General features: G+C 37.9%; 1 protein-coding gene across 4 annotated transcripts in view; it reads right to left on the bottom strand.

Annotated features, from left to right (window-relative positions):
- The window catches only part of RAB3GAP1 (RAB3 GTPase activating protein catalytic subunit 1), a 124677-nt gene extending 98991 nt beyond the window's left edge, over nt 1-25686 (bottom strand). For 3 of the 4 annotated variants that reach the window (XM_022569599.3, XM_089916052.1, XM_089916047.1), the window contains exons 1-3: nt 25642-25686; nt 25484-25539; nt 20641-20716 (exon numbers count right to left, since the gene is read on the bottom strand). In XM_022569599.3, the coding sequence (XP_022425307.2) occupies nt 20641-20716; nt 25484-25539; nt 25642-25659 (150 nt within the window). In that variant the 5' untranslated portion in view covers nt 25660-25686. Of the gene's footprint in view, nt 1-20640; nt 20717-25483; nt 25540-25641 lie in introns of those variants that run through there. The other variant, XM_089916051.1, reaches the window with a different exon arrangement.
- Between the last annotated feature and the right edge of the window lie 950 nt (nt 25687-26636).

Raw genomic sequence — 26636 nt, forward strand, 5'->3', positions numbered from 1 at the left:
CATTAAAAGGATCATACACCATGGTCAAGCAGGGCTTATCCCAGGAACGCAAGGATTCTTCAGTATACACAGATCAATCAATGTGATAAACCACATTAACAAACTGAAGGAGAAAAACCATATGATCCTCTCAAATGATGCAGAAAAAGCTTTCAACAAAATTCAACACCCATTTATGATAAAAAAAAAAAACCCTGCAGAAGGTAGGCACAGAGGGAACTTTCCTCAACATAATAAAGGCCATATATGACGAACCCACAGACAACATCATTCTCAATGGTGAAAAACTGAAACCATTTCCTCTAAGATCAAGAACAAGACAAGGTTGTCCACTCACCACTATTATTCAACATAGCTTTGGAAGTTTTAGCCACAGCAATCAGAGAAGAAAAAGATATAAAAGGAATTCAAATTGGAAAAGAAGAAGTAAAGCTGTCACTGTTTGCAGATGATGTGACGCTATATGTACAGAATCCTAAAGATGCTACCAGAAAACTACTAGAGCTAATCAATGAATCTGGCAAAGTAGCAGGATAGAAAACTAATGCACAGAAATCTCTTGCATTCTTATACAGTGATGATGAAAAATCTGAAAGAGAAATTAAGGAAACCCTCCCATTTACCACTGCAACAAAAAGAATAAAATACCTAGGAATAAACCTACCTAAGGAGACAAAAGACCTGTATGCAAAAAACTACAAGACAGTGATGAAAGGAATTAAAGATGATACAAATAGATGGAGAGATATACCATGTCCTTGGATTGGAAGAATCAACATTGTGAAAGTGACTATATTATCCAAAGCAGTCTGCAGATTCATTGCAATCCCTATCAAACTACCACTGGCATTTTTAACAGACCTAGAACAAAACATTTCGCAATTTGTATGGAAACACAAAAGACCCCGAATAGCCAAAGCAATATTGAGAAAGAAAAACGGAGCTGGAGGAATCAGGCTCCCTGACTTCAGACTATGCTACAAAGCTACAGTAATCAAGACAGTATGGTATTGGAACAAAAAAAGATATATAGATCAATCGAACAGGACAGAAAGCCCAGAAATAAACGCACACACATATGGTCACCTTATCTTTGATAAAGGAGATATCTTTGGTAAAGGAGGCAAGAATATACAGTGGAGAAAAGACAGCCTCTTCAATAAGTGGTGCTGGGAAAACTGGACAGGTACATGTAAAAGTATGAAGTTAGAATACTCCCTAACACCATACACAAAAATAAACTCAAAATGGATTAAACACAATGTAAGGCCAGACACTATCAAACTGGCCTTACACTACCAAACTCTTAGAGGAAAACATAGGCAGGACACTCTATGACATAAATCACAGCAAGATCCTTTTTACCCACCACCTAGAGAAATGGAAATAAAAACAAGAATAAACAAATGGGACCTAATGAAACTTCAAAGCTTTTGCACAGCAAAGGAAACCATAAACAAGACCAAAAGACACCCCTCAGAATGGGAGAAAATATTTGCAAATGAAGCAACTGACAAATGATCAGTCTCCAAAATTTACAAGCAGCTCATGCAGCTCAATAACAAAAAAACAAACAACCCAATCCAAAAATGGGCAGAAGACCTAAATAGACATTTCTCCAAAGAAGATATACAGATTGCCAACAAACACATGAAAGAATGCTCAACATCATTAATCATTACAGAAATGCAAATCAAAACTACAATGAGATATCATCTCACACCAGTCAGAATGGCCATCATCAAAAAATCTAGAAACAATAAATGCTGGAGAGGGTGTGGAGAAAAGGGAACACTCTTGCACTGTTGGTGGGAACGTAAATTGATACAGCCACTATGGAGAACAGTATGGAGGTTCCTTAAAAAACTACAAATAGAACTACCATACGACCCAGCAATCCCATTACTGGGCATATACCCTGAGAAAACCATAATTCAAAAAGAGTCATGTACCAAAATGTTCACTGCAGCTCTATTTACAATAGCCAGGACATGGAAGCAACCTAAGTGTCCATCAACTGATGAATGGCTAAAGAAAATGTGGCTCATATTTACAATGGAATATTACTCAGCCATAAAAAGAAAAGAAATTGAGTTATTTGTAGTGAGGTGGATAGACCTAGAGTCTGTCATACAGAGTGAAGTAAGTCAGAAAGAGAAAAACAAATACCGTATGCTAACATATATACATGGAATCTAAAAAAAAAAAAAAAAAAAAAAGGTTCTGAAGAACCTCAGGCCAGGACAGGAATAAAGACACAGACGTACAGAATGGACCTGAGGACACGGGGAGGGGGAAGGGTATGCTGGGACGAAGTGAGACAGTGGCATGGACCAAATGTGAAACAGATAGCTAGTTGGAAGCTGCCACATAGCACAGGGAGATCAGCTTGGTGCTTTGTGACCACCTAGAGGGGTGGGATAGGGAGAGTGGGAGGGAGACGCAAGAGGAAGGAGATATGGAGATATATGTATAGCTGATACACTTTGTTATAAAGCAGAAATTAACACACCATTGGTAAGCAATTATACTCCATTAAAGATGTTAAACAAAAATGAGCAAAATCATCTCCATAGCAGATGTACAAAATGGCCAATAAGCACAAGAAAAGATGCTCAACATCACTAATCACTAGGGAAATGCAAAACAAAGCCACAATGAGATCAAAACCACTTTATACCCGTTAAGATGGCCACAAAAAAAAAAAAAAAAAAACAAAACACAAGTGTTGGTGTGGATGGGGAGAAACTGGAACCCTTGTGCATTGCCAGTGGAAATGTAAAATGATGCAGCTGCTGTGGAAAACAATATGGTGGTTCTTCAAAAACTTAAAAATAGAACTACCAATGATATAGCAATTCCATTTTTGGGTATATACCCAAAAGACTTAAAAGCAGTGACTCAAACTGGTATTTGTACAACCATATTCATAGCAGCATTATTTGCAATAGCCAAAGGTAGAAGCAACCTGTGTCTAATGACAAATAAATGAATGGATTAACAAAGTGTAGCATATACATAGAATGGAATTTTATTTCAGCCTTAAAAAGGAATGAAACTGATACACACTACAATATGGGTAAACTCTGAAGACACTATGCTAAGAGAAACAAGCCAGACATAAATATTGGGTGATTCCTCTCATATGATATTGTTAGTGTTTAATGAGTGTAGTTTCAGTTCAGGATGATGAAAAAGTTCTCGATATGGATGGTGGTAATCATTGCAGAACAGTGTGAATGCACTTAATTAATGCCTGAAGTGTACACTTAACAATGGTTAAATTGGTAATTTTTTTACAAGTTTTCTTATATTCTTTACTAAAATGAAAAATTTATAATTTTTGTAATGCAAAAGACACATTCAAATTAAAAGAAAAGTGACAGGCTAGGCAAAAGATCTGAAACACAGTTATTAACAAAGCCCTTCTATAACTCAATAAGAAAGACAGTAGAAAATTGGTCAATGTATATAATGAGCAATGAGCAATCGAAAGGGAAATTCTAATGTTTAATAAACATGAAGGAACACTCATTTTCAACAGTGCTGAGGAAAATAAACATAAAAATTAGATAGTTTTATATTGACAAAAATATAATGAAAATCGTGTTGGAGGACTGAGGAAATGTGTGCATTCATGTGCCATGCATGAGGAGAGCAGAAGTACATTCAATTATCTTGGTGGAAAACAAAGCTGTATTTATCAAAAATAAAAAACACATTCCCTTTGACTTAGTAATCCTACTTTCAGAAGTGTTATAGAAATATTCATACAAGTCTGGAAATGTATGTACAAAAATGCTTACTACCCCAGTGCTACAACTGCAAAAATTGAAAATTAAATATCCTTTCAATAGGAATATAAACAAAGACATTATGGTACAGTTATACAGTACACTACAATGCAAGCATTAAAATAATGAGATAAATGCCTGTGTCTTATCTTGGAAAAAAAGCCAACAAAATATAAAGATTTTTTTAAAAAGGCAGTTGTAGCACAAAACAGATTTTTTTTTTAAAGGTATGACACACACACACGGGATAGAATATCGAACAGTTAAACACTGTTAGCTCTGAAAAGGAGATGGGCGGAAGGGAAGTGATGAGGAGGAAACTGTCACTTTTGAAATACAAACATTATTTGATTTGGTTATATTATTTTTGTAATTACAGTGTATTTTAAATTTTAATATAAATATTCTGACCTCAAAACTACAGAATGGAAAGGACAGGAAAGACAATTTCAGGAAACTGACTTCAGAAGACAACCTTCTAGGCCATATGACAGATATCTTGCCCCCAAATATTTCACCATACAATCTAAAGCTGTTTATTTACTTTTCTTACATTTTTCTGAAATTCCACTGGTGTCCTCTTAAAAACATTAAAAACTTGAGCATTATATGGTGGAAAGGAATTCAGGCTAGGAGCCCAAAAGCAGTTCCTGTGAATTACTTTAGTCATTGATAAGATAAGGAACTCTCCCTGGAAGAGTAACAATTTCAATTTCATTTTTATTTTCCTTTAGCATTTTAGTAACATACGAAACCAAAATACTTTTTGTAAGATCAAGTGATTATCACCCATTCAAATCTTTTTAAATAAATTAATAAAAAACTACACTCTACTAACCCAAGTAAGATTAGCATTATATTTTGGAGATGGGGATAGAAACAGGAAACAAAGGAAAGAAGTAGGTAATTTTGGAGCATTCAACATTTTAAGGGTAGGGCAGACCGTCAAAACTTGAGGCCAGGATACCAGAGACTGAGTAAAAGACTAGGGAGGTAGAGGTATATTAAGGACAAATTTCACTGACTTAAAAATTATTAGACCTGTGTGTGGGGTACAGAACTTCATGATCGGACTTCCCTGGTGGCACAGTGGTTAAGAATCCGCCTGCCAATGCAGGGGACACGGGTTTGAGCCCTGGTCCGGGAAGATCCCACATGCTGCAGAGCAACCAAGCCCATGCGTCACAACTACTGAGCCTGCGCTCTAGAGCCCACGAGCCACAACTATTGAGCCCACGTGCCACAACTACTGAAGCCCACACGCCTAGAACCCGTGCTCCTCAACAAGAGAAGCCACTGCAACGAGAAGTCCACGCACTGCAACAAGTAGCCCCCGCTCACTGCAACTAGAGACAGTCTGTGCGCAGCAACAAAGAACGCAGCCAAAATTTAATTAAAAAAAAAAAAAACTTCATGATCAAGTAAGCCTTTGGATATGTACTCAACCAAAACAAAATACATTTTTTAAATAGTAAATGCATACGAAACAAAATTTAAAATAGTAGCTTTTATTTAATCTTTTTTGAGTCACAGGTTCCTTTAAGTATCCGATGAAAGCTCTGGACCATCTGCCAGGAAAATCATGCATATTCACATTGAAAATTAAGCATGTATAAAAAAATTAAGCATGTACACAATTTAAAGAGACCGAAGACTCTGGGTTAAGAACTCCCATTAAAGGGACCTAAGACTCTGGGTTAAGACTCCCTCTGTCCACAAAGAACTTCATCCTTTAAACTGGCTTAACTCTAATTCTACTAACATGATAAAACCTAACTTCCACCATAATTTTCTTTTTTTCCTAAATTTTTTATTTTTATTTATTTATTTATTTTTGGCTGCACCACATGGCATGTGGGATCCTCGTTCCCTGACCAGGGATCGAACCCATGCCCCCTGCATTGCAAGCGTGGAATCCTAACCACTGGACTGCCAGGGAAGTCCCAACCATAACTTGCTTAAGCAACTGAGTTCAGAGATCTAATTTGGGATTAACTGCTTGAACACCTACAAGTCATTAGTTGTACACTTTATGGAGGGAGGAACAGAAAGAATACAGCCCTCCATTGGTGTCCGCAGAGAACTGGTCTAAGGACGTCTCTCCCACAGCCCTCTAGGATACCAAAATCATCAGATACTCAAGTCCCTTACATAAAATAGTGTAATATTTGCACAGAAACTATGCACATCCTCTTGTGTACTTTAAATCACCTCTAGATTACTTACAATAACTAATACAATGTAGATGCTATATAAATAGTTGTAAATACTATGTAAATAGTTGCCAGTGCCACAAATTCAAGTTTTGCTTTTTGGAACTTTCTGGAACTTTTTTTTTTACAATATTTTTGATCCTCAGTTGAATCTGCAGATGTGGAACCCACAGATACGGAGGGTTGACTATACTGATAGCTGAGGAATAGATAAAATGACTATGGAGTAAAGAGTTAAAGTATTTAACAACCTGGAGGTGAGGGAGGGTAGAGAGGTTGTTGTGGTTTTTTTTTTTTTTTGCGGTACGTGGGCCTCTCACTATCGTGGCCTCTCCCGTTACGGAGCACAGGCTCCAGACGCGCAGGCTCAGCGGCCATGGCTCACGGGCCTAGCCGTTCTGCGGCATGTGGGATCTTCCCGGACCGGGGCACGAACCCGTGTCCCCTGCATCGGCAGGCGGACTCTCAACCACTGTGCCACCAGGGAAGCCGAGAGGTTGTTTTAATCAACAGGAAGCAGAATAACAATTCCTGATCCATAGTAGGAACTCTATAAATGAATGAATGAAAAGTGAATAAAACAATAAAAGAACAAAAGGAAGTAGCTGAAGAGACTACATGGCTCCAGTAATAGGGAGAGAATTTTAATATTTTGGGCACTACCCTGAAAACATAATTTAAACATTTCCTCCTCACTATAGAAAAATACAGTCAAAATTCTCAACAGCCATATTTACAACCAAATTTTTAGAAAATGACTCACCCATTAGACTTGCCAATTGCAGTATATATAAAATTCATTAGGAGGAAAAAATCAAATTACTAAATCAAAATCAAAGAAAAAAGGAGAAAAATTACTAAGTCAAAGGAGGAAAAAAATAAAAAATAAAATCAAAATATAAAGAAAAGGGCTACCTACAAAATTAAATGCAGACAAATTCAACTACATACTAACTTACTTTAAAATACACCAGGGACTTCCCTGGTGGCGCAGTGATTAAGAATCCGCCTGCCAATGCAGGGGATGTGGGTTCGAGCCCTGATCCAGGAAGATCCTACATGCCATGGAGCAACTACTGAACCTGCACTCTAGAGCCCTCAAGCCACAACTACTGAGCCCACGTGCCACAACTACTGAAGCCCACACGCACAGAGCCACCATATGCTAAGCCACCACAACGAGAAGTGGATTCCTAACCACTGTGCCACCTGGGAAGCCCCCAAAAAATCTTTTAAAATATACGAAGAAGATAAAAACTATGAAATAATAGAACTAAAAATGTCTGAAGAGATGTCTCATCTATCTCTGATGAAACCTGAACCTTTACCTGAACCTTTTCAGCCAAAATGCATTACGTAGTTTTATTTTTTCCCAGCTAGGTGCTAAGTTTTTACCTTCTAGGAGCTCTAAGGAAGCAAATAATACTTTTTATAGCAAGTAAGTGTTAAGTAATTCTATTAGTTTATATTCTATTCTACTTAAGCAAATATCATTTTAAAGCTTCTGGTGAATACTTTTAAGAGAGGCAACCTCAGCAGCAGCAAAAACTAATTGAGATGGCCCAATGCCACAAAGAAAATAAGCACTAAAACTAGAATTCCTGAGAGGGAAGGACTGGGAGTGTGGGATTAGCAGATGTAAACTATTATACATAGGAAGGATAAACAACAAGGTCCTACTGTATAGCACAGGAAACTATATTCGATATCCTGTGATAAACCATAATGGAAAAGAATATGAAAAAAGGAATGTCTGTATGTGTGTAAGTGAGTCACTCTGCTGTACAGCAGAGATTACCACAACATTGTACATCAACTATACTCAATAAAAAAATTTTAATTTAGAAATCTATCACCAGAAAACTACTAGAACTCATTAATGAATGCAGTAAAGTTGCAGGATACAAAATCAGCATACAGAAATCTGTTGCATTTCTATACACAAACAACGAACTATCAGTAAAAGAAATTAAGGAAACAATCCCATTTACCATCACATCAAAAAGAACAAAATACTTAAGAATAAACTTATCTAAGGAAGTAAAAGACCCACACTCAGAAAACTGTAAGACCCTGATGAAAGAAATTAAAGATGACACAAACAGATGGAGAGATATATCGTGTTCATGGACTGGAAGAATTAACACTGTTAAAATGACCATACTACTCAAGACAATCTACAGATTCAGATTCAGTGCAATCGCTATCAAAATACCAAAGGCATTTTTCACAGAACTAGAATTTTTTTTTTTTTTTTTTTGGCTGTGCCACACAGCATGCAGGATCTTAGTTCCCCAACCAGGGACTGAACCCTTGCCCCCCATAGTGAAAGCACAGTCCTAACCACTGGATCACCAGGGAATTCCAAACTAGAGCCAATAATTTTAAAGTTTCTTGGGAAACTCAAAAGACCCCAAATAGTGAAAACAATCCTAAGAAAGAACAGAGTTGGAGGAATCATGCTCCCTGACTTCAGACTATACTACAAAGCTACAGTAATCAAAACAGCATGGGGAATTCCCTGGAGGTCCAGTGGTCAGGGCTCCACGCTTTCACTGCCAAGTGCCCAGGTTCAATCCCTGGTCAGGGAACTAAGATCCTGCAAGTCGTGCAGCATGGCCAAACAAACAAAAAACAGTAAGATACTGGCACAAAAACACACATAAATCAGTGTAACAGAATGGAGAGCCCAGAAATAAACCCACACACTTAGAGTCAATTAATCTATGACAAAGGAGGCAAGAATATACATTGGAGAAAAGACAGCCTTCGATAAGTGGTTCTGGGAAAGCTGGACAGCTACGTGTAAAAGAATGAAATTAGAACATTCTCTAACACCATATACAAAAATAAACTTAAAATGGATTAAAGACCTAAACGTAAGACCAGAAACCATAAAACTCCTAGAAGAAAACATAGGCAGAAGAACACTCTGGCATAAGCTGTAGCAATTTTTTTTTTTGAATCTTTCTCCTAAAGCAAAGGAAATAAAAGCCAAAATAAACAAATGGTACCCAATTAGACTTAAAAGCTTTTGCACAGCAAAGGAAACCACCAACAAAACAGACTACCTACTGAATGGGAGAAAATATTTTCAAATGGTATGACTGATAAGAAGTTAATTTCCAAAATATACAAATGGCTCACACAACTCAATATCAAAAAAACAACTCAATATGAATGAAAAAATTGGCAGAAGACCTGAACATTTTTCCGAAGAAGATATACAGATGGCCAACAGGCACATGAAAACATTGTTAATCATCAGGGAAATGCAAATTAAAACCACAATGAGATATCACCTTACACCTTTCAGAATGGCTATCATCAAAAAGACCACAAATAGGGCTTCCCTGGTGGCGAGGTGGTTGAGAGTCCGCCTGCCGATGCAGGGGACGCAGGTTCGTGCCCCGGTCCAGGAAAACCCCACATGCCACGGAGCGGCTGGGCCCATGAGCCATGGCCACTGAGCCTGCGCATCTGGAGCCTGTGCTCCGCGGCAGGAGAGGCCACAACAGTGAGAGGCCCGAGTACCGCAAAAAAAAAAAAAAAAGAAATAAAAGACCACAAATAACAAATGTTGGTGAGCATGTGGAGAAAAGGAATCCCTCATACACTGTTATTGGGAATGTAAGTTGGTGCAGCCACTGTGAAAACAGTACAGAGGTTTCCTCAAAAAAACTAAAAACAGAACTACCATATGACGCAGCAATTCCATTCCTGGGTATATATCTGAAAAAAACAAAAACTCTAATTCGAAAATATACATGGACCCCAATGTTCATAGCAGCATTATTTACAATTGCCAAGACATAGAAGCAACCTAAGTGTCCATCAACTGATGAATGGATAAAGATATGTTATCTATCTATCTATCTATCTATATATACATGGACTATTACTCAGCCATAAAAAAGAACAAAATTTTGCAATTTGCAGCAATATGGATGGACTTGGAGGGCATTACGCTAAGTGAAACAAGTCAGGGAAAAGCAAATACTGTATGATATCATTTACATGTAGAATCTAAAAACTACAGCCAACTAGTGAATATAACAAACACGAAGCAGACTCACAGATCCAGGGAACAAACTAGTGGTTATGGGGTGGGAGGGGTGGCGCTATAGGGGTGGAGTGGGAGGTAACAGCTATGTCTGTAAGACAGGCTCAAGGATGTATTGTACAACACAGAGAACATAGCCAATATTTTGTAATAACTGTAAATGGAAAATCTTTAAAAATGGCATAAAAATTTTTAAATAGCAAAAAGGAAAAAAAGATGTGATATATAGATACGTATATACACACACACACACAATGGAATATTACTCAGCCATAAAACAAGAATGAAATTTTGCAATTTGCAACAACATGGATAGACCTGGAGGGTCTTATGCTTAGGGAAGTAAGTCAGAGAAAGGCAAATACTGTAATCACTTATATGTGGAGTCTAAAGAATAAAACAAACAAATGGATGTAACAAAACAGAAATAAAATCAGAGATATAAAGAACTAGTGGCTACCAGTGGAGAGAGGGAAGGGGGAGGAAATCAAGAGGTACAAACTATTATGTATAAAATAAATAAGCTACAAGGATACATTGTACAGCACAGGGAGTATAACCAATATTTTATAGTAACTATAAATGGAGCATAACCCTTAAAAACTGTGAATCACTGCTGTACCCCTGTAATTTATATAATATTGTACATCAAGTATACCTCAATAAAAATAAGTTAAGAAGGGGCTTCCCTTGTGGCGCAGTGGTTGAGAGTCCGCCTGCCGATGCAGGGGACACGGGTTCATGCCCCGGTCTGGGAAGATCCCACATGCCACGGAGCAGCTGGGCCTGTGAGCCATGGCCGCTGAGCATGCACGTCCGGAGCCTGTGCTCCGCAGCGGGAGAGGCCGTAGCAGTGAGAGGCCCGCGTACCGCAAAAAAAAAAAAGAAACAAACTAGAATTCTAATACAAGCCATATGATTGTAGGGCCCATACTCTTTTTTTTTTTGGACCACTTCATTTATTTATGTATTTTTTGGCTGCACTGCTCTGCATGCAGGATCCTAGTTCCTTGACAAGGGATCGAACCCGTGCCCCCTGCAGTGGAAGCGTGAAGTCCTAACCATTGTACTGCCAGGGAATTCCCTAGGGCCCATACTCTTCATCGCTATGCTATGCTGTCTCTTAAAGATATCGTCTGCCATTTATTACAATAAAATTTTTAACACAATAACAGCAAAGAACTCCAAAAACTTCCAATTTGAAAGAAGAGGAAATATAAAATATTTTTCCTTCTGTATAATATCCAGAAAAGCTACAGACATTATGATTACTATTTAAAGGAAAAAGAGTATAAACATTAATTTAAATAATCCTATTCCTAAAAATGTTATAGGCAACTCAATGTTGCTTTCATTTTGATTTACTTCATTTCAGAAACACCATATTCTCATCACTGACTGATCCTCAACTGTCTAGTCTCCCAAAACTTTAGCGTTTAAAAAATCTCCACTCCCCCCATTCTAATGATCCATGTGACACTTCAGTGTTTGGAGAGAAGGCAAATAAAGAAATATAAATTGTTTATAATGGTGGTATCAGTCACAAGTCTGACCTATTGTTACCCTGTAGTTTGGGAAGTTTCTCAACAAGAGCAAAACTATAATTAAAACTTATTTTACATTTGCCTTATGAAATTTAAGTACTGAAATAAATGTCATTCCAGTCTACTGGGTGGGTATGAAAAATCTCAACACATTTCAATACTATTAAAGTCATTCTTCTTTTATTAATATTCTAAAGTTAATAATCTTTCTTCCATAAGAAAGAATTTTTCTTCCATAATAATCTTTCTTCCATCTTTCTTCTTATCTTTCAGTGAGATAAGAGTCAGTCACTGACTGGGACTTCCCTGGTGCTCCAGTGGGTAAGATGCCTCACTCCCGATGCAGAGGGCCCAGGTTGGATCCCTGGTCGGGAACTAGATCCCGCACGCATGCCGCAACTAACAGTTCTCATGCTGCAATTAAGAAGCCCACATGCCGCAAACTAAAGATCCCACATGCCGCAATGAAGATCCCAGTGCAGCCAAAATAAGTAATAAAAAAAAAAAAAAAAAAAGCATAAACAGTTCTATTCTCAGATCATGCCATACCTAAACTTAACATCTCATGAAAAGTACTTCAAATTTTTGCTAGATACATAGAATCACGAAATTACAAGACTAAAAAGAATTTAAAAGGTCATTTCTTTAATTTCCTTGTCTTCAAGCAGGATCATATTGATACCACCAAGATTTTTATCTATTTTATTAAGCCCAAGAAACTAAAATTCCAAAATCTGCCTTAGAAACCTATTCTAATACTTCCTTATGTAATTTTACATTTTCTTAAATCTCTGAAGCCAAAAAGAGCAGAGTAAAATAGAAATGTGGGTCTTTGAAGGCAAGCGTGACCTACTATCCTGCTTAAACCAACTTCTGACAACATGACTTTGGGGAAATTACTACAAGCACCCACGCCTCATTTCTTGTCCATAAAATACAGTAATAGTTCATCACCAAAATTTGTCTAAGGATTAACAGGCGGAGTCACAATTATGTTGCACAGTACCATAGCTAATAGTCAATAACTGCCACTTCCTCCTTTTTTTTTTTTTTAATCTTTGATTGTGATGGGTCTTCATTGCTGCACATGGGCGTTCTCTAGTTGCAGCAAGCGGGGACTACTCTTCATGGCAGTGCGTGGGCTTCTTGTTACGGTGGCTTCTCTCGTTGCAGAGCACAGGCTCTAGGTACACAGGTTTCAGTAGTTGCAGCATACGGGCTCAGTTGTTGCAGCAAGCGGGCCCTAGAGCACATGGGCTTCAGTAGTTGCGGTGCATGGGCTCAGTAGTTGCGGTACATGGGCCCTAGTGCACATGGGCTTCAGTAGTTGCGGCACATGGGCTCAGTAGTTGCAGTGCATGGGCTCTAGAGCGCAGGCTCAGTAGTTGTGGCGCACGGGCTTAGGTGTTCCATGGCATGTGGGATCTTCCCGGACCAGGGATCAAACCCGTGTCCCCTGCACTGGCAGGCGGATTCTTAACCACTGCGCCACCAGGGAAGTCCCTCCTTGCCTGGTTGGACAGATTAACCCTCCTTTAGATAAAAATTATAAAATCTGTTTTTAAAAAAAAACATTTTTTCAAGGCTCTGGAGAGTGACCGAATGGAGACAGAAACTTGAGAGTTTATCCATGAAAAAATGAAACTGCATCCAATGAGATCTGCATTTTGTAACTTCTCGTCTAAGACAGCAGTCTCAAATTTTTCTGCCTCAGGATTCCTTTACTTTCTTAAAAGTACTGAGTACCCCATGTAAGAAATTAAAAAGGAAAAAAAAATTTAATTTTTAAATTCACTTAGGGCTTCCGTGGTGGCACAGTGGTTGAGAGTTCGCCTGCTGATGCAAGGGACACGGGTTCGTGCCCCGGTCCGGGAAGATCCCACATGCCGCGGAGCAGCTGGGCCCGTGAGCCACAGCCGCTGAGCCTGTGCGTCCGGAGCCTGTGCTCTGCAACGGGAGAGGCCACAACAGTGAGAGGCCCGAGTACCGCAAAAAAAAAAATTCATTTAAAATGACAATGAACTTATTACCTATTAACATAAAATTTTAATATTTTCCAGAACAAAAAAAATTAACACGAAGGGCGGTAGAGTTTTACATTTTGTAAATCTCTTTATTATATAGTTTTTAAAAGACAACTGGATTCTCATATCTGCACCTTCATTCACTCTTTGTAATCCATTGTTCTTCCTGAAGCATATAAAGAAAAAAAGGCATCACATACACAATATAGTTGGAAAAGGCAAGACCTTGTCAACCTTGAAAGGCTCTCAGGGTCCAAAAGAGGTCCTCAGACCACACCATGAGAATTTCTGACCTAATGGCAGTCTTATCTGTGCACAACTAGGGGGTAAGCCCCAAAATTTGCATATAAACTCTACCCCAAATCTTGGTTAACTGCTAAACCATGCATGTGCTGTAGAGACTCCAGGGTACAGTGACAAAGAAGGAACTTAAAAGAAAAGATTTCAGCTGTTGTCACTACTGAAAAGAGAATGGAATTTTAATCCAATTAAGCAAACTGCTTACTAGAACAAAAAAATACTCTTCAGAGAACACAACAGAATCTAGTCCCTAAATTTCATTCAAAATACAAGCGTAAAATTAAGAAATTACTATCCAGTATACACACAGAAAAAACACAAAACAAATAAAAAACCAAGAAAATGTGACGTATACGCAAGGGAATACAGTAAACGAAATCCAACCTCAAGATGTAGATGTTGCAATTGGAGGACTAAAGGAAAATATTTTCAAACAACTTTAGAGATAAGCAATCACAGATAACTGGAAATTATAAAAGGAACCAAATACAAATTCTATACTAAAAACTACAACAATTAAATTGTAAGATACATTAAGTGGGTTTAACAGCAAACTGGAGACAACAGAAGATAAATCCTGAGAAATTATCTGAGAGAAAAAAGACTGAGGAGAGCAGAGCCTCAGAGACCTGTGGAACAGTATCAAGAAGTCAAATATAACTTAAATCACAGAAAAAAAGAATAGGCCACAAATCTGTTTTTAAAATAATGGCCAAAACTTCCCCAGTTTGGTGAAAAACAAAAAATTTACCTATTCAGTATTAATAAAACTAAACAGGAAAAATACAAACAAAATAAACCTATGCACATTCATAGTTAAGATGGCTTAAAAAGATACAGAAAAAAAATCTTGAACGTAGCCTGAGGAAAAAAACACCTAGCTAGAACAAAAATATAAATGCCATCTAACTTCTCAGCAGAAATTATAGAGAACAGAAGACAATGGAACTGTATCTTTAAAGAACTGGAGGGGAAACTTTTCAGCCAGAATTCTTCAGCAAAACTACTCTTCAAAAATCAAGTAAAATAAAGGTACTTTTAGATAAAGAAAAACAGTATTTTTAGCCAGCCAACAGTATGGCAATTCTTCAAAAAATTAAAAATAGAATTAGCATATGATGCAAATATTCCACTTCTGGGGACATATCTAAAAGAACTGAACGGGACTCAAACAGATATTTACACACCCATGCTCACAGCAGCATTATTCACAAAAGCCAGAAAGTGGAAATAACCCAAGTGTCCATTGATAGATGAATGGATAAGCAAAATGTGGTACATATACATCCAATGGAATATTATTCCAACTTAAAAAGGAATGAAATTCTGACACATTCTACCACATGGATGAACCCTGAAGACATTAAGTATGCTAGGTGAAACAAACCAGATACAAAAGGACAAATACTGTATGATCCCACCTATATGAAGGACGTAAATTAGTGAATTCATGGAAACAGAAGTAGAACAGTGGTTACCAGGGGCTTCGGGTTGGTGGGGAGGGGAGTTTCAGTTTGGGTTGATGAAAACTTCAACAATGTAACGCCACTGAATTTTACACTTAAAAATGGTTAAAGTTGCCTGCGCGTCCGGAGCCTGTGCTCCGCAACGGGAGAGGCCACAACAGTGAGAGGCCTGCGTACGGCAAAAAAAAAAAAAAAAAAAAAAAAAAAAATGGTTAAAGTGGTAAACCATAAGTACAAATCGTCCTTGATTTATGATGGTGTTATTATGGCCCAATAAACTCATAACAGGTTAGAAATACCGTTAAGTCAACATAATACACCTAATCTATCATATATTATAGCTTAGCCTAGCCTACCTTAAACATGCTCAGAACACTTAACATTAGCCTAGTTAGACAAAATCATCTAACACAAAGCCTATTTTGTAATGAAATGTTGACTACCTCATGTAATTTATTGAGTACTCAAAGTGAAAAACAGAATGGTTACACGGGTACAGAACGGTTTTAAGTGTATCAGCTGCTTACCCTCGTGACTGAATGGTTTACTGGGAGCTGCAGCTTGCTGCCCAGCATCACAAGAGAGTACTGTACCACACAGGCTAGCCTGGGCAAAGATCAAAATTCAAAGTACAATTTCCACTGAGTGTATCACTTTTGTACCATACCCATCGAAAAATCCTAAGTCAGACCACCATAAGGTGGAGACCATCTGTATATATTTTACCACAATAAAAAAAAATTAATCAACATACTTAACCATATTCAGAGAACAAAAAAGAAAAACCAGGGGCTTCCCTGGTGGCGCAGTGGCTCAGAGTCTGCCTGCCGATGCAGGGGACACGGGCTCGTGCCCCGGTCCGGGAAGATCCCACATGCCGCGGAGCGGCTGGGCCTGTGAGCCATGGCCGCTGAGCCTGCGCTCCGCAACGGGGAGAGGCCACAACAGCGAGAGGCCTGCGTACCACAAAAAAAAAAGAAAGAAAAACCATGTGATTGTTTCAATAGGTACAGAATAAGATTTGAATAAATTATACCCATGATTTCAAAAAAACCTCTCAGCTAATTAAGAACAGAATTTCCCCTGTGTTATATGAAAAATCTACAATTCTGAGTATTGAAATGCTGGACATTTCCCCCCTAAAATTGGGAAGGAGGCAAGGATGTCTACTCTCAACAATTCTATTCAAAATTTTATTAAAGGTCCCAGTTGGTGCAATTAAAAATAAGAAATGCAAGGTACAAAAATTGAAAAAGAAGTAAAACTGTCCCTATTTGCAAACAAAATGACTATGCATGTAGAAGATGCAAAAGAATTAACAAAAAGATTATGAATCTTTACATTTAACCAGGTCTCAAGATACCAAATCACTATACAAAATTCACTGTATGTCTATGCACTAGCAACAAACAAATGAAAAAGAAAATTTAAAAACAATTCCATTTACAACTGCATCATATAACATAAAATATTTAGTAATAAATTTAACAAAAAAAATGCAAGACCTCATCAAAAACTATAAAACATTGCTGCGATAAAGATGACTTAATAAGTGAAGAGATGTCAAGCTTCAAGATTGTCAAAATGTTATTTCTCCTCAAAGTAATCTATAAATTCAACACAATCCCAATCATTGTCCCAGCATAATTATAATCCTTTTTATATAAACTGACAAGCTCATTCTGAAATTAATAATGAAAACAAAGGTCCTAGAATAGACAAAACAATTTGGGAAAACAACAAAAGCTAGAGAATTTACATTAACTAAATTTGGGACTTACTCTAAAGCTATTCAGTGGTTCTCAGTTGGAGGCAATTTTGCACCTCAGGGGACATTTGGCAATGTCTAGATACATTTTTGGTTTTCACCATGGGTAGGATGCTACTGGGATCTAACAGGTAGAGGACAGGGATACTACTAAAATTCTATAATACGCGAGACAGCCCCACAACAACCTGGCCCAAAATTTCAATAGTGCCAAAACTGGGAAACCCTAAACTACAGTAGTCAAGACAATGTGGTATTGACATCAGGATTTTCAAACAGATTAATGAAACAGAATACAGATTCCAGAAGATGACCCCCCTAGGTCAACTGTCTGACAAAGGCAACAAAGCAATTCAATGGAGAAAAAAGTGTTTTCAACAAAAGGTTCTAGAACAAGATAGCCATAAGTAAAAAACTGAACTGTGATTCCCACCTCACACCATACATGTCATTAGTTCATGATGGGTCATATACCTAAATAAAAGCTAAAATGATAAATTCTAGAAGACAACATATCTTCACAACCTAGCAAAAGTACTATCTGTGAAAAGACTTAAAAGCAAAATATATAATAGAACTAAAAGATCTCTACAACTCAATAAAAACTCAACCCAATTTAAAATATGGACAAAAAACTTCAACAGACATTTCACAAAAGACAACACACAAATGGCTAACAAGCACACGAAAAAAGTAGTCAATACCAATATTCATCACAGAAATACAAAAGTAAAACCAGAAAGAGAAATACAAATTAATTCCACAAACTACATACCCATTAGGAGGACTAAAATTTACAAGTCTGAAAACAAACAACTGTTGGTGAAAATATGAAATGACCCAAACTCTCACATATTGCTAGTGGGTAGGTAAAATGTTACAAAAGATCTAGCAATTTCTCATAAAGTTAAGCATACACTTAGCCTATGACCCAGTAATTCTACTCCTAGGTATTTACCCAAGAGAAATAAAAACATACCTCTACAAAAGGCCTCATGTAAGAATGTTCTGCTTTATTCATAATAGCGAATATGTCTGTCAACAAGTGACACACTGTGGTATATTCATACAACAGACTACTACTCAGCAATAAAAAAACTGATACCTGCAACAACCTAGAGTAATCTCAAATATTATGTAAAACAAGCCAGCATAAAGAGTATGTACTGTATGATAGCATGTATATCCAATCGCAGAGCAGGCAAAAGTAATCTATGGTTTAAAGGAAAAGAACAGCAGATGCCTTGGAAGGGCAGGGGGCAGGGGGGGTTGCAGGGAGAAGACATGAGTGAGGAACATGGGAATCAAGTGGAAAGGTTCACTATGGACATTTCTGGGATGACAGAAATGTCCAATATCTTGAGTGAGGAATCTTACATGATATAAACATTTATCAAAATAAGCAGTTTTGTGCATTATGTAACTTTATTTTTAAAAACTATTTTAAAAAAATCTAGTAGGGGTGGTGAGTAGATAGTGGTAATATTGAAATAATAGAAGAATTGTTGAACCTGAGTGACACACACATGGGGGTTCCCTATACTATTTTTGAAATTTTCCATAATTAAAGGTATTTAAAAAATAATTTCTCTTGGGCTTCCCTGGTGGCGCAGCGGTTGAGAGTCCGCCTGCCGATGCAGGGGACGCGGGTTCATGCCCCAGTCCGGGAAGATCCCATATGCCGCGGAGCGGCTGGGCCTGTGAGCCATGGCCGCTGAGCCTGCGCGTCCGGAGCCTGTGCTCTGCAACGGGAGAGGCCACAACAGTGAGAGGCCCGCGTACCACAAAAAAAATAATAATAATAATTTCTCTTAATTCTCCCTCAGTGGAGGAAGAGAATTGGTAATCACTGTCCATGACATAAACTACAATCTCTTACTAAGGCATACTCTAAATTTTCTTTTTTATGCTGAATATATACAGCATATATATACTCCTTTACACTTTCTTTAATCTTATTCATCATAGTTACAGCTCACCTTGAAATGTGTTCATATTTTCCATATTTGATTTATTTACTACTACCTGTAGGGAGAAAACACTCCTTTTGCCCCTACTACCTGATAGCAATATACTACCTACTTTGAATACATTACCCAACTTAAATCCCAAAGTTGAATTTAGCATCTAGAATTTTAATCTTATTTACTTATTAATTACCTCTCGCTCATGAAAATTCATGTTCAATGGCAAACAAGGATCTTATCCTATTCACTACTTCTTCAGACATGGCACATAAAGGATACCCAGTGAATATGTGTAAATCAAAGCATTAAGGAATATAATATCAGAGCTCACAAATACACAGTTTAGCTCTCTTTTTGATAGTACAAATCACTTCCCACTCCAGTTATATCCAGCTTGTTTTGCCTTTTATTGGCATTTATATCAACTGCTATGTCTTTGTTTCAAGTGGAATAGAATATCTGTTTCAGAACTTCACATTTCCTCTATCCAAAAATACAATCATAAAATATTTAAACACAGTTGATTTAATGTATATATATTACACTATATTAAATGTGATTTTTTTCTGCTCTTATTCATATGGATAAAGAAAAAAATCATAATATTTTGAGAGTCTCAAATTCTGCTAACATCACAATTAAAGCTGAAAAACCCTAGCAAATATTGAGAATTGAGAGTTGCTTACATAGGGATAAAATGCAGCTAAGAATAGATTTTTTTTTTTTTAAGAATAGATTTTTAACAAAAACAATGATCAAATTTACTTGAAAAGCATTTACCTAACAAAGAGAGCATCTATATAAGCCTAAAATCAAATTGTTAGTTCCCTTCAGTGCAATACAGGAAATCTAGGTTTGTTCTCAGAGTATGTGTTTCAGTAAACATTTGGAGCATGGTTTATGAGCAAAACTATCAATATCTTAAATTAGGATTAGTTTCACCTCAATTTTGAATTTTTTTTTCATTCTTTTTTTTCATTCTCAAATATCCTCAAAACATCCATAAAGTTAAAAAAAGAAGAGGGAAAGGACAAACATTATTAGTGGTATCATAAAAAACAAAAACTGAGTAAACTAACTACTAATGACATCAAGTTAGTTTTTGAAACCAAGATTTTTCCTCATTAGTTACGCAAAATACTACCCAAGAAGTTGGTAGTTGCAATTTTTCTCTGACCAAAAAAATCTGAAAAACTATTTTTGAACATTCTAAGGGAGAAAGCAAGAGAGAAGTAAACATCAGGAGAAACAAATAAAATCACTCACAAAGAATGACATTACACATACAAAATTTTATTATTTAAAAAACAGGTCACAAGTATCTTACAAATATTGTTCGCCATAGATTCCAATCCAAGTTCTTCCAGATGTCATTTTATGTTCATAGATTATATACAACTTTAAAAGCATTTACTTTAAATGTACCAAATGCAGCAAAAGACTTAAAAATAGAAGTTTTAAAGCAAATACTCATTTAGAGACACCAGCAAATAGATCTGACCTTTTCAAGTGGCTTTCCCAAAGAGTTTCCAATCAGTTTCCAGTCATTCAAGACTTCTTCAATTTTGGAAATAAACCTAGGAAAGAGGAAAAAACTTTCTAAATATGTAACCACATTTTTTCCTATTGTTATATAATTCCTTTAAAAGTTTTTTTTTTAATATTTTAACACGTTCAACAAAGAAGGCTCAGTAAGTTTAGTATTGTTAGCCTAATTTATGGATGTGAAATAAAAATGAAAATAATCTTTAGCCCAAGAATTCTTAGATTGAGGGACTTCCCTGGTGGCCCAGTGGTTAAGAATCTGCCGGCCAATGCAGGGGTCACGGGTTCGATCCCTTTTCCAGTAAGATCCCACATGCCGCGGAGTAACTAAGCCCATGTGCCACAACTACTGAGTCTGCACTCTACAGCCCGTGTGCCACAACTACTGAAGCCCGCGCACCTAGAGCCCGTGCTCTGCGACAAGAGAAGCCACCACACTGAGAAGCCTGCGCACTGCAAGGAAGAGTAGCCCCCGCTCTCCGCAACTAGAGAAAGCCCGTGTGCAGCAACAAACACGCAACGCCACCAAAAATAAATAAATTTGAAAAAATAATAAATTCCCTTGATAATACGTGGATTTAAAGTTTCTGTTAAAAAAAGAATCAAAACAATGCAAGATTGTTTAGATTTCTTAGACTGATTTTTTTTTAAGTCTACTGCCAATCCAACAAAGCCTGTTCTGCCTTCTATAAAATATAAGAGTAAATCCCTCCATATTGAAATGAATATAATAAATTTGAGACAGGAAAACTGACAGACTAAAATGATACTAGTAAAGATAATTATGAAGCCAATGATTTCTTCACTACCCTCCAAATAACTGATCTATTTAAATTAACTTTTCCTTTAAAGATACTTATGAATTCCCTGATTTGCCTCACCCTCCCCCAAAAAATATTATTTGGGAACTTTCCCATTAAAACAAAACAAGTTTTAAGGGACAGCTGGCAAGAAACTGAAAGTAGATTTGTCAGCTTTAAGGAATAATCAACAGACTTTTAAACTATTCACTGTCTGATCTTTAATTCTAATGATCAAGCAGACCTATTAAAGAGAATGAACGCTGACTAGCAACATGCTCAATTTCAGCAAATGAACACCGTCACATCTCAGTAGCAGTGTTCAATACATATTAAAGGACACTGTCAGAAGACCTGTTATTACTCTAATAAGCTGCCTTCTTACACTGTATATGTATGATGCAATCTAACAGCAACACGGCTCTCCTAAAACACTTACATAGTATTGCTAGAGTGCTAGAGTACTAGAGTTAATTCTAGTCAAAATATATTCAAAAGTAACAGGTTTTTCCTGTCAGTGACATTATAAATTATTTATTTACATTCTTGGTGTAACGGTAGTAATGGGAGTTTTTATGATTCAACTGAACCTTCTAATTACCTCCTCTTTAAAATTTAAAAAAAGATATTAATTAATACAATATTTTGAGGGGGTTAAAATAGCAATTATCAGTTTTTATGAACAGTGCTCTAGAAATAAGTAAACACGTTTGCAAAAAAAGAACTAAAAAATTTAAATGTAGGCATACGTGAGCAAAAATCTGTATGTGAGATACACATTACATTTATAAAGGTAAAAAACTAGAAACTGCCTTAAAGTCCAACTGCAGCAACCAGCTGTAAATTAATGGTACATCCATTCAAAGGACTAATATGCACCCATTAAAAATCATGTTTTGAAGCCCATCTGAGGAAATAAGAAAATGTCCATATGTTAGATGAAAAAATGGAAGCTATAGAAATAAATACTGGGACTTCCCCAGTGGCGCAGTGGTTAAGAATCTGCCTGCCAATACAGGAGACACAGGTTCAAGCCCTGGTCCAGGAAGATCCCACATGCTGCAGAGCAACTAAGCCCGTGTGCCACAACTACTAGGCCCACGTGCCACAACTACTGAAGCCTGCATGCCTGGAATCCGTTGCCCGCAACAAAAGAAGCCACCGCACAGAGAAGCCCGCAGACCACGACAAACAGTAGCCCCTGCTCGCCACAACTAGAGAAAGCCCACGCATAGCAACGAAGACCCAACACAGCCAAAAATAAATAAATAAATAAATTTTAAAAAATGATTTTAGAAATATTAATACAGTTTAACACAAAAAGTTTACAACACACAGATTACAAGGAATTTTCTCAAAATATTAACCGTAGCTATCTCCTGCTGGTAGAATTACAGATGATTTTTCTTTCTTTTTTATTTTATAATGATGTATTATAATAAAAATAATTTAAAGTAATACAGCTTTCATGGTAAAAGAAGGAACATCTTAAAATATTCATTGTATGAATCCTATCAGTACTAAAACAAACCAAAATTGGACTCTATCCTGTAAGTATTGATATTTGATTAGAAAAATGTAATAACTTTATCCCTGAAAGCTCTCCAGATCTCACCTGAAGAGTCACTTCCTCTTACTTCTCATTCTGTATTAGGTTTTTTTGTTATATGCTCTTAAAAGACCAGGTTTCTTTCTCTTCTCAGTATTTCAATTGTAATTACAGGCTCTTGTACTATTATTTGATTCATGTCTATCTATTCCATTAGTCTGTACGTTCAGCAAGAGCAGGAACCATATGCTTTCACTGACCACCACATCCCTAATGCCCTGCACTGTGCTTGACACATGGGTACTCAGTATTTTTTCAAGTGACAAGGGATAAAAAGAGTTATTGGCTTCTCTCAATAAACTGTCCATATGGCTCATAACATACTGACAAGAAATTTCATTCAAACATTAAACTCAAGGTTTAAAAGCCTCCAAAGTCTTAACATTTTCCCACAAACTGTAAAACACTGGTTTTACTCTAGAAACAAGAGCTTAAAAGTCAAAACTCAAAGTTCCTACTTTGTGGTAGTTTTCAAAGCTGTGTTAACAATTACTTCCAAATAAGGAGCTAAAGGATCTAACAGTCCACTTCAGGATACTTTAAATATTTAGCTAGTGGAAAGTGATCATTTTTCTATTAAATACTCTTGTTTCCTCATCCCACTCTCCAAGATTCAAATTACATTTTCTAACTACCTTTAAGACATTATTATTTCAAATTCAACAGGTCTAAAACTGGATTCTTCTCACTTTGCCACTTTCGTATCTTCAGGCAAGAAACTGCATTTCAATGTTTGATTTTTTTTTTTCTACTTGTACATTTCATCAAGCCTATCATCGACTTCTTTGAAATGTCTAACAATCTTCCCTCCTAGCCTCTCTCTCCAGTCTCCAAATCAACAACCTAACCAAAGTAACTTCATTTTACCTCATCTCCTCAAACCACTCTCATATCACTTTGCCACTTTAAAATCAAGGGTCCCTCACTACTGCTCTTTAATGTTCTAAAGTGTGGTCTCCTGATCAGCAGTAGCAGCAGCATCACCTGGGAGCTTGTTAGAAATGCAAATTTTTAAATCTCAGGCATACAGAATCATCAACTATTATTCTGACGCACACTGAAGTTTGAGAATCACTGGTCTTAAAGCACCAAATTTAGATTCCTTTACTTAGCTTTGGAAGCTATCTATAACCTGGTCCTATCCTCCTTAATAATCTTGTTTACTTCCCTTCAACAAACACAGCCTTCACTCCAGTAAAGACATTTCATTAAATCCCAAAGGTTTTCACCTGTCTCTGTTCACATCAGGACCTTCTTGTATTTAACCAATTACTTTCCACTTTCCAGGCCCAGCACATTTCCTCTTTTCTATGAAAATACCTCCAACAATTATAATCCACAGCAATAGCATCCTTAAAGTAATTTAACTATTTGCTGTTTTGTTTTTTTAACACATGGCTCAAGAGTTTTGTTTTGGCTTTGTTCTTCTCTGTTAGTATAGTTCTGAACACACAGTACCTGCTCAATAAAGCCTTGCCACTGTGCTTGTGTCTTACGGACTTTTTGGGGGGGCGGGGGAAGGGACCACAGGTCAAACAAGTATCCCAGCAGGGATCTCTTCTATGCCGTTTAATGACATGACATTCACATCCAGATGGATTTCCTCTCCCAACCAGAAAGATTATAAAATGTTCCAACAAGCTCACTACTGACCTCAACACTCAGAAAACCTGAAGGGCCTCTGGGACATCAAACTGATAACACCTGGATCCAAGCTATCACTCCTCCCCAAACTTGACCTTCAACTAATTCCAGCGATCCTACAGTTTCACGTAGCTGTTTCAACTGGGAGTGTGATGGCACCGGAAGCCTGGGCACATTACCCACTGAAATGGAACAACTTGAATCAAAGCGTTCCCAAGCCAGACGCGGACTATTTCAAAAGGTTATTCTAAAAGACAAGATGAGGCTGGTGGGAGTGGCAGACGGACAACCACCAGGACTCTGAAGAAAGGCCTCCTCCTGAAAAGGACGTACACGGCAAGAAAAAAAAGAAAGAATGAAAAAAGCACCTGCGAAGTTTATTGCTCACTATAACAAAATGACGTACACGGAAAGGAACGCAGGAACGGAAGCGGTAGCCTGGGAACTGTTTCTGCGGGCGGGCAGCAACGAGAGAACCAAAGGTCTAAGGAGAGTGGCCGGAGAGCGGAGAAAACTAAACTCCTCCGGGGTTTGGCTGATGTGGGCGGGCCGGGGCTGGTCAGACGCGAGACGCAGAAGAGGCTTGCGGCCGACCACAGCAGGGAGGAGGCGGAGACCCAGACACCCACGGGTCTTACTTTTCCCGCAGAAGTGGCGTCTGGGTTGGGGGAGTCTATGCTGGGGGAGTAGCGGGGGGAGACGCTGGGTCCCAAAGTGCTGGCAACCAATGATAACGACTCACTCACCTTTCCCATTCCGAGGCAGTGGTGAAGTCCGTGATCTCAAATACCTCCGACTCGGGCTGCGGGAAGTGAAAGGAAAGAAAGAGATTGAGCTCCGGGGCGCTGACACGGAGGAGCAAACTTATACAGAGATAGGGATACGGAGGGAGTAAACACCTCACCTCACTGTCTGCCGCCATCTTGAAGAGCGCCGAGGCGGGCGCTAGGGCTGCCGGGAAGAAGAGCAGGAGGGCGGGCGGGGCCGCGGGGAGGAGAGCCGAGAACTGGCGGAGGCGGGGAGGGGAAGGGCGGGGCCTCCGCGCAGCCCCGCCCTCGGAGTCCCGCTAGGAAAAATCTCAGGCTGAAATCATTTGATTTTTCTTTTTTAATGTTTTTTGTTCCTCAGGAGGAAGAATTTACTCTGCCCTCAAGTCCCCGTTCTTTGGCTGATTTAATACAACTTAAAATTTTCCTGTAGAGCAATGAATTCAGGAAGGGAACAGAAGCAAAGAGGTAAGACAAGGCCCTAGACTCATGTGGGTATACCAGTGTATTAAAAAACCTAAAACACATCGCTTGTGTTTCTGTTTTTCTTTTCACCTCTGTTGATTGATTGCAAGGCACTGAGCTAGATGCCATAATAACCACCCTCCCTTACCCCTACCCCTCAGAGAGTTTAGTTTGGGTAAGTCATCAAATAAAATCATTATGCTATTTATCTGGTTTCTGAGAAGAGCAACATGCTGTGCAATGAACACAACACTTTTTAAGTCATTGAGGAACAGAAGGAGTGCCAGCTAGCAGTTAGTAATTATATCTCATACATTCTGAAATATTTACAGAGGAAATCATACCATGTCCAGGATTTGTTTCAAAATAAGGGGAGGGAGGAGTGGATAGAGCTAGAAATAAAACAAGATTAGTCATGAGTGGATTATCGTTTAAGCCACTGATGGTTACCTGGGTATTTATACTATTCCCTACTTCTGTTAGGCCTGAAATTTTTCGTAATTAAAAGCTTTTTAAAAGTTTTTTAAAGGGCTTCCCTGGTGGTGCAGTGGTTAAGAATCCGCCTGCCAATGCAGGGGACACGGGTTTGATCCCTAGTCCAGGAAGATTCCACGTGCCATGGAGCAACTAAGCCCATGCGCCACAACTACTGAGCCTGCACTCTAGA

The sequence above is a fragment of the Delphinapterus leucas genome, chromosome 8, assembly GCF_059928025.1.
Source record: "Delphinapterus leucas isolate spDelLeu-1000000601 "Yukka" chromosome 8, BTC_Dleu_Yukka2, whole genome shotgun sequence".
In the NCBI taxonomy this organism is placed as follows: Eukaryota; Metazoa; Chordata; class Mammalia; order Artiodactyla; family Monodontidae; genus Delphinapterus; species Delphinapterus leucas.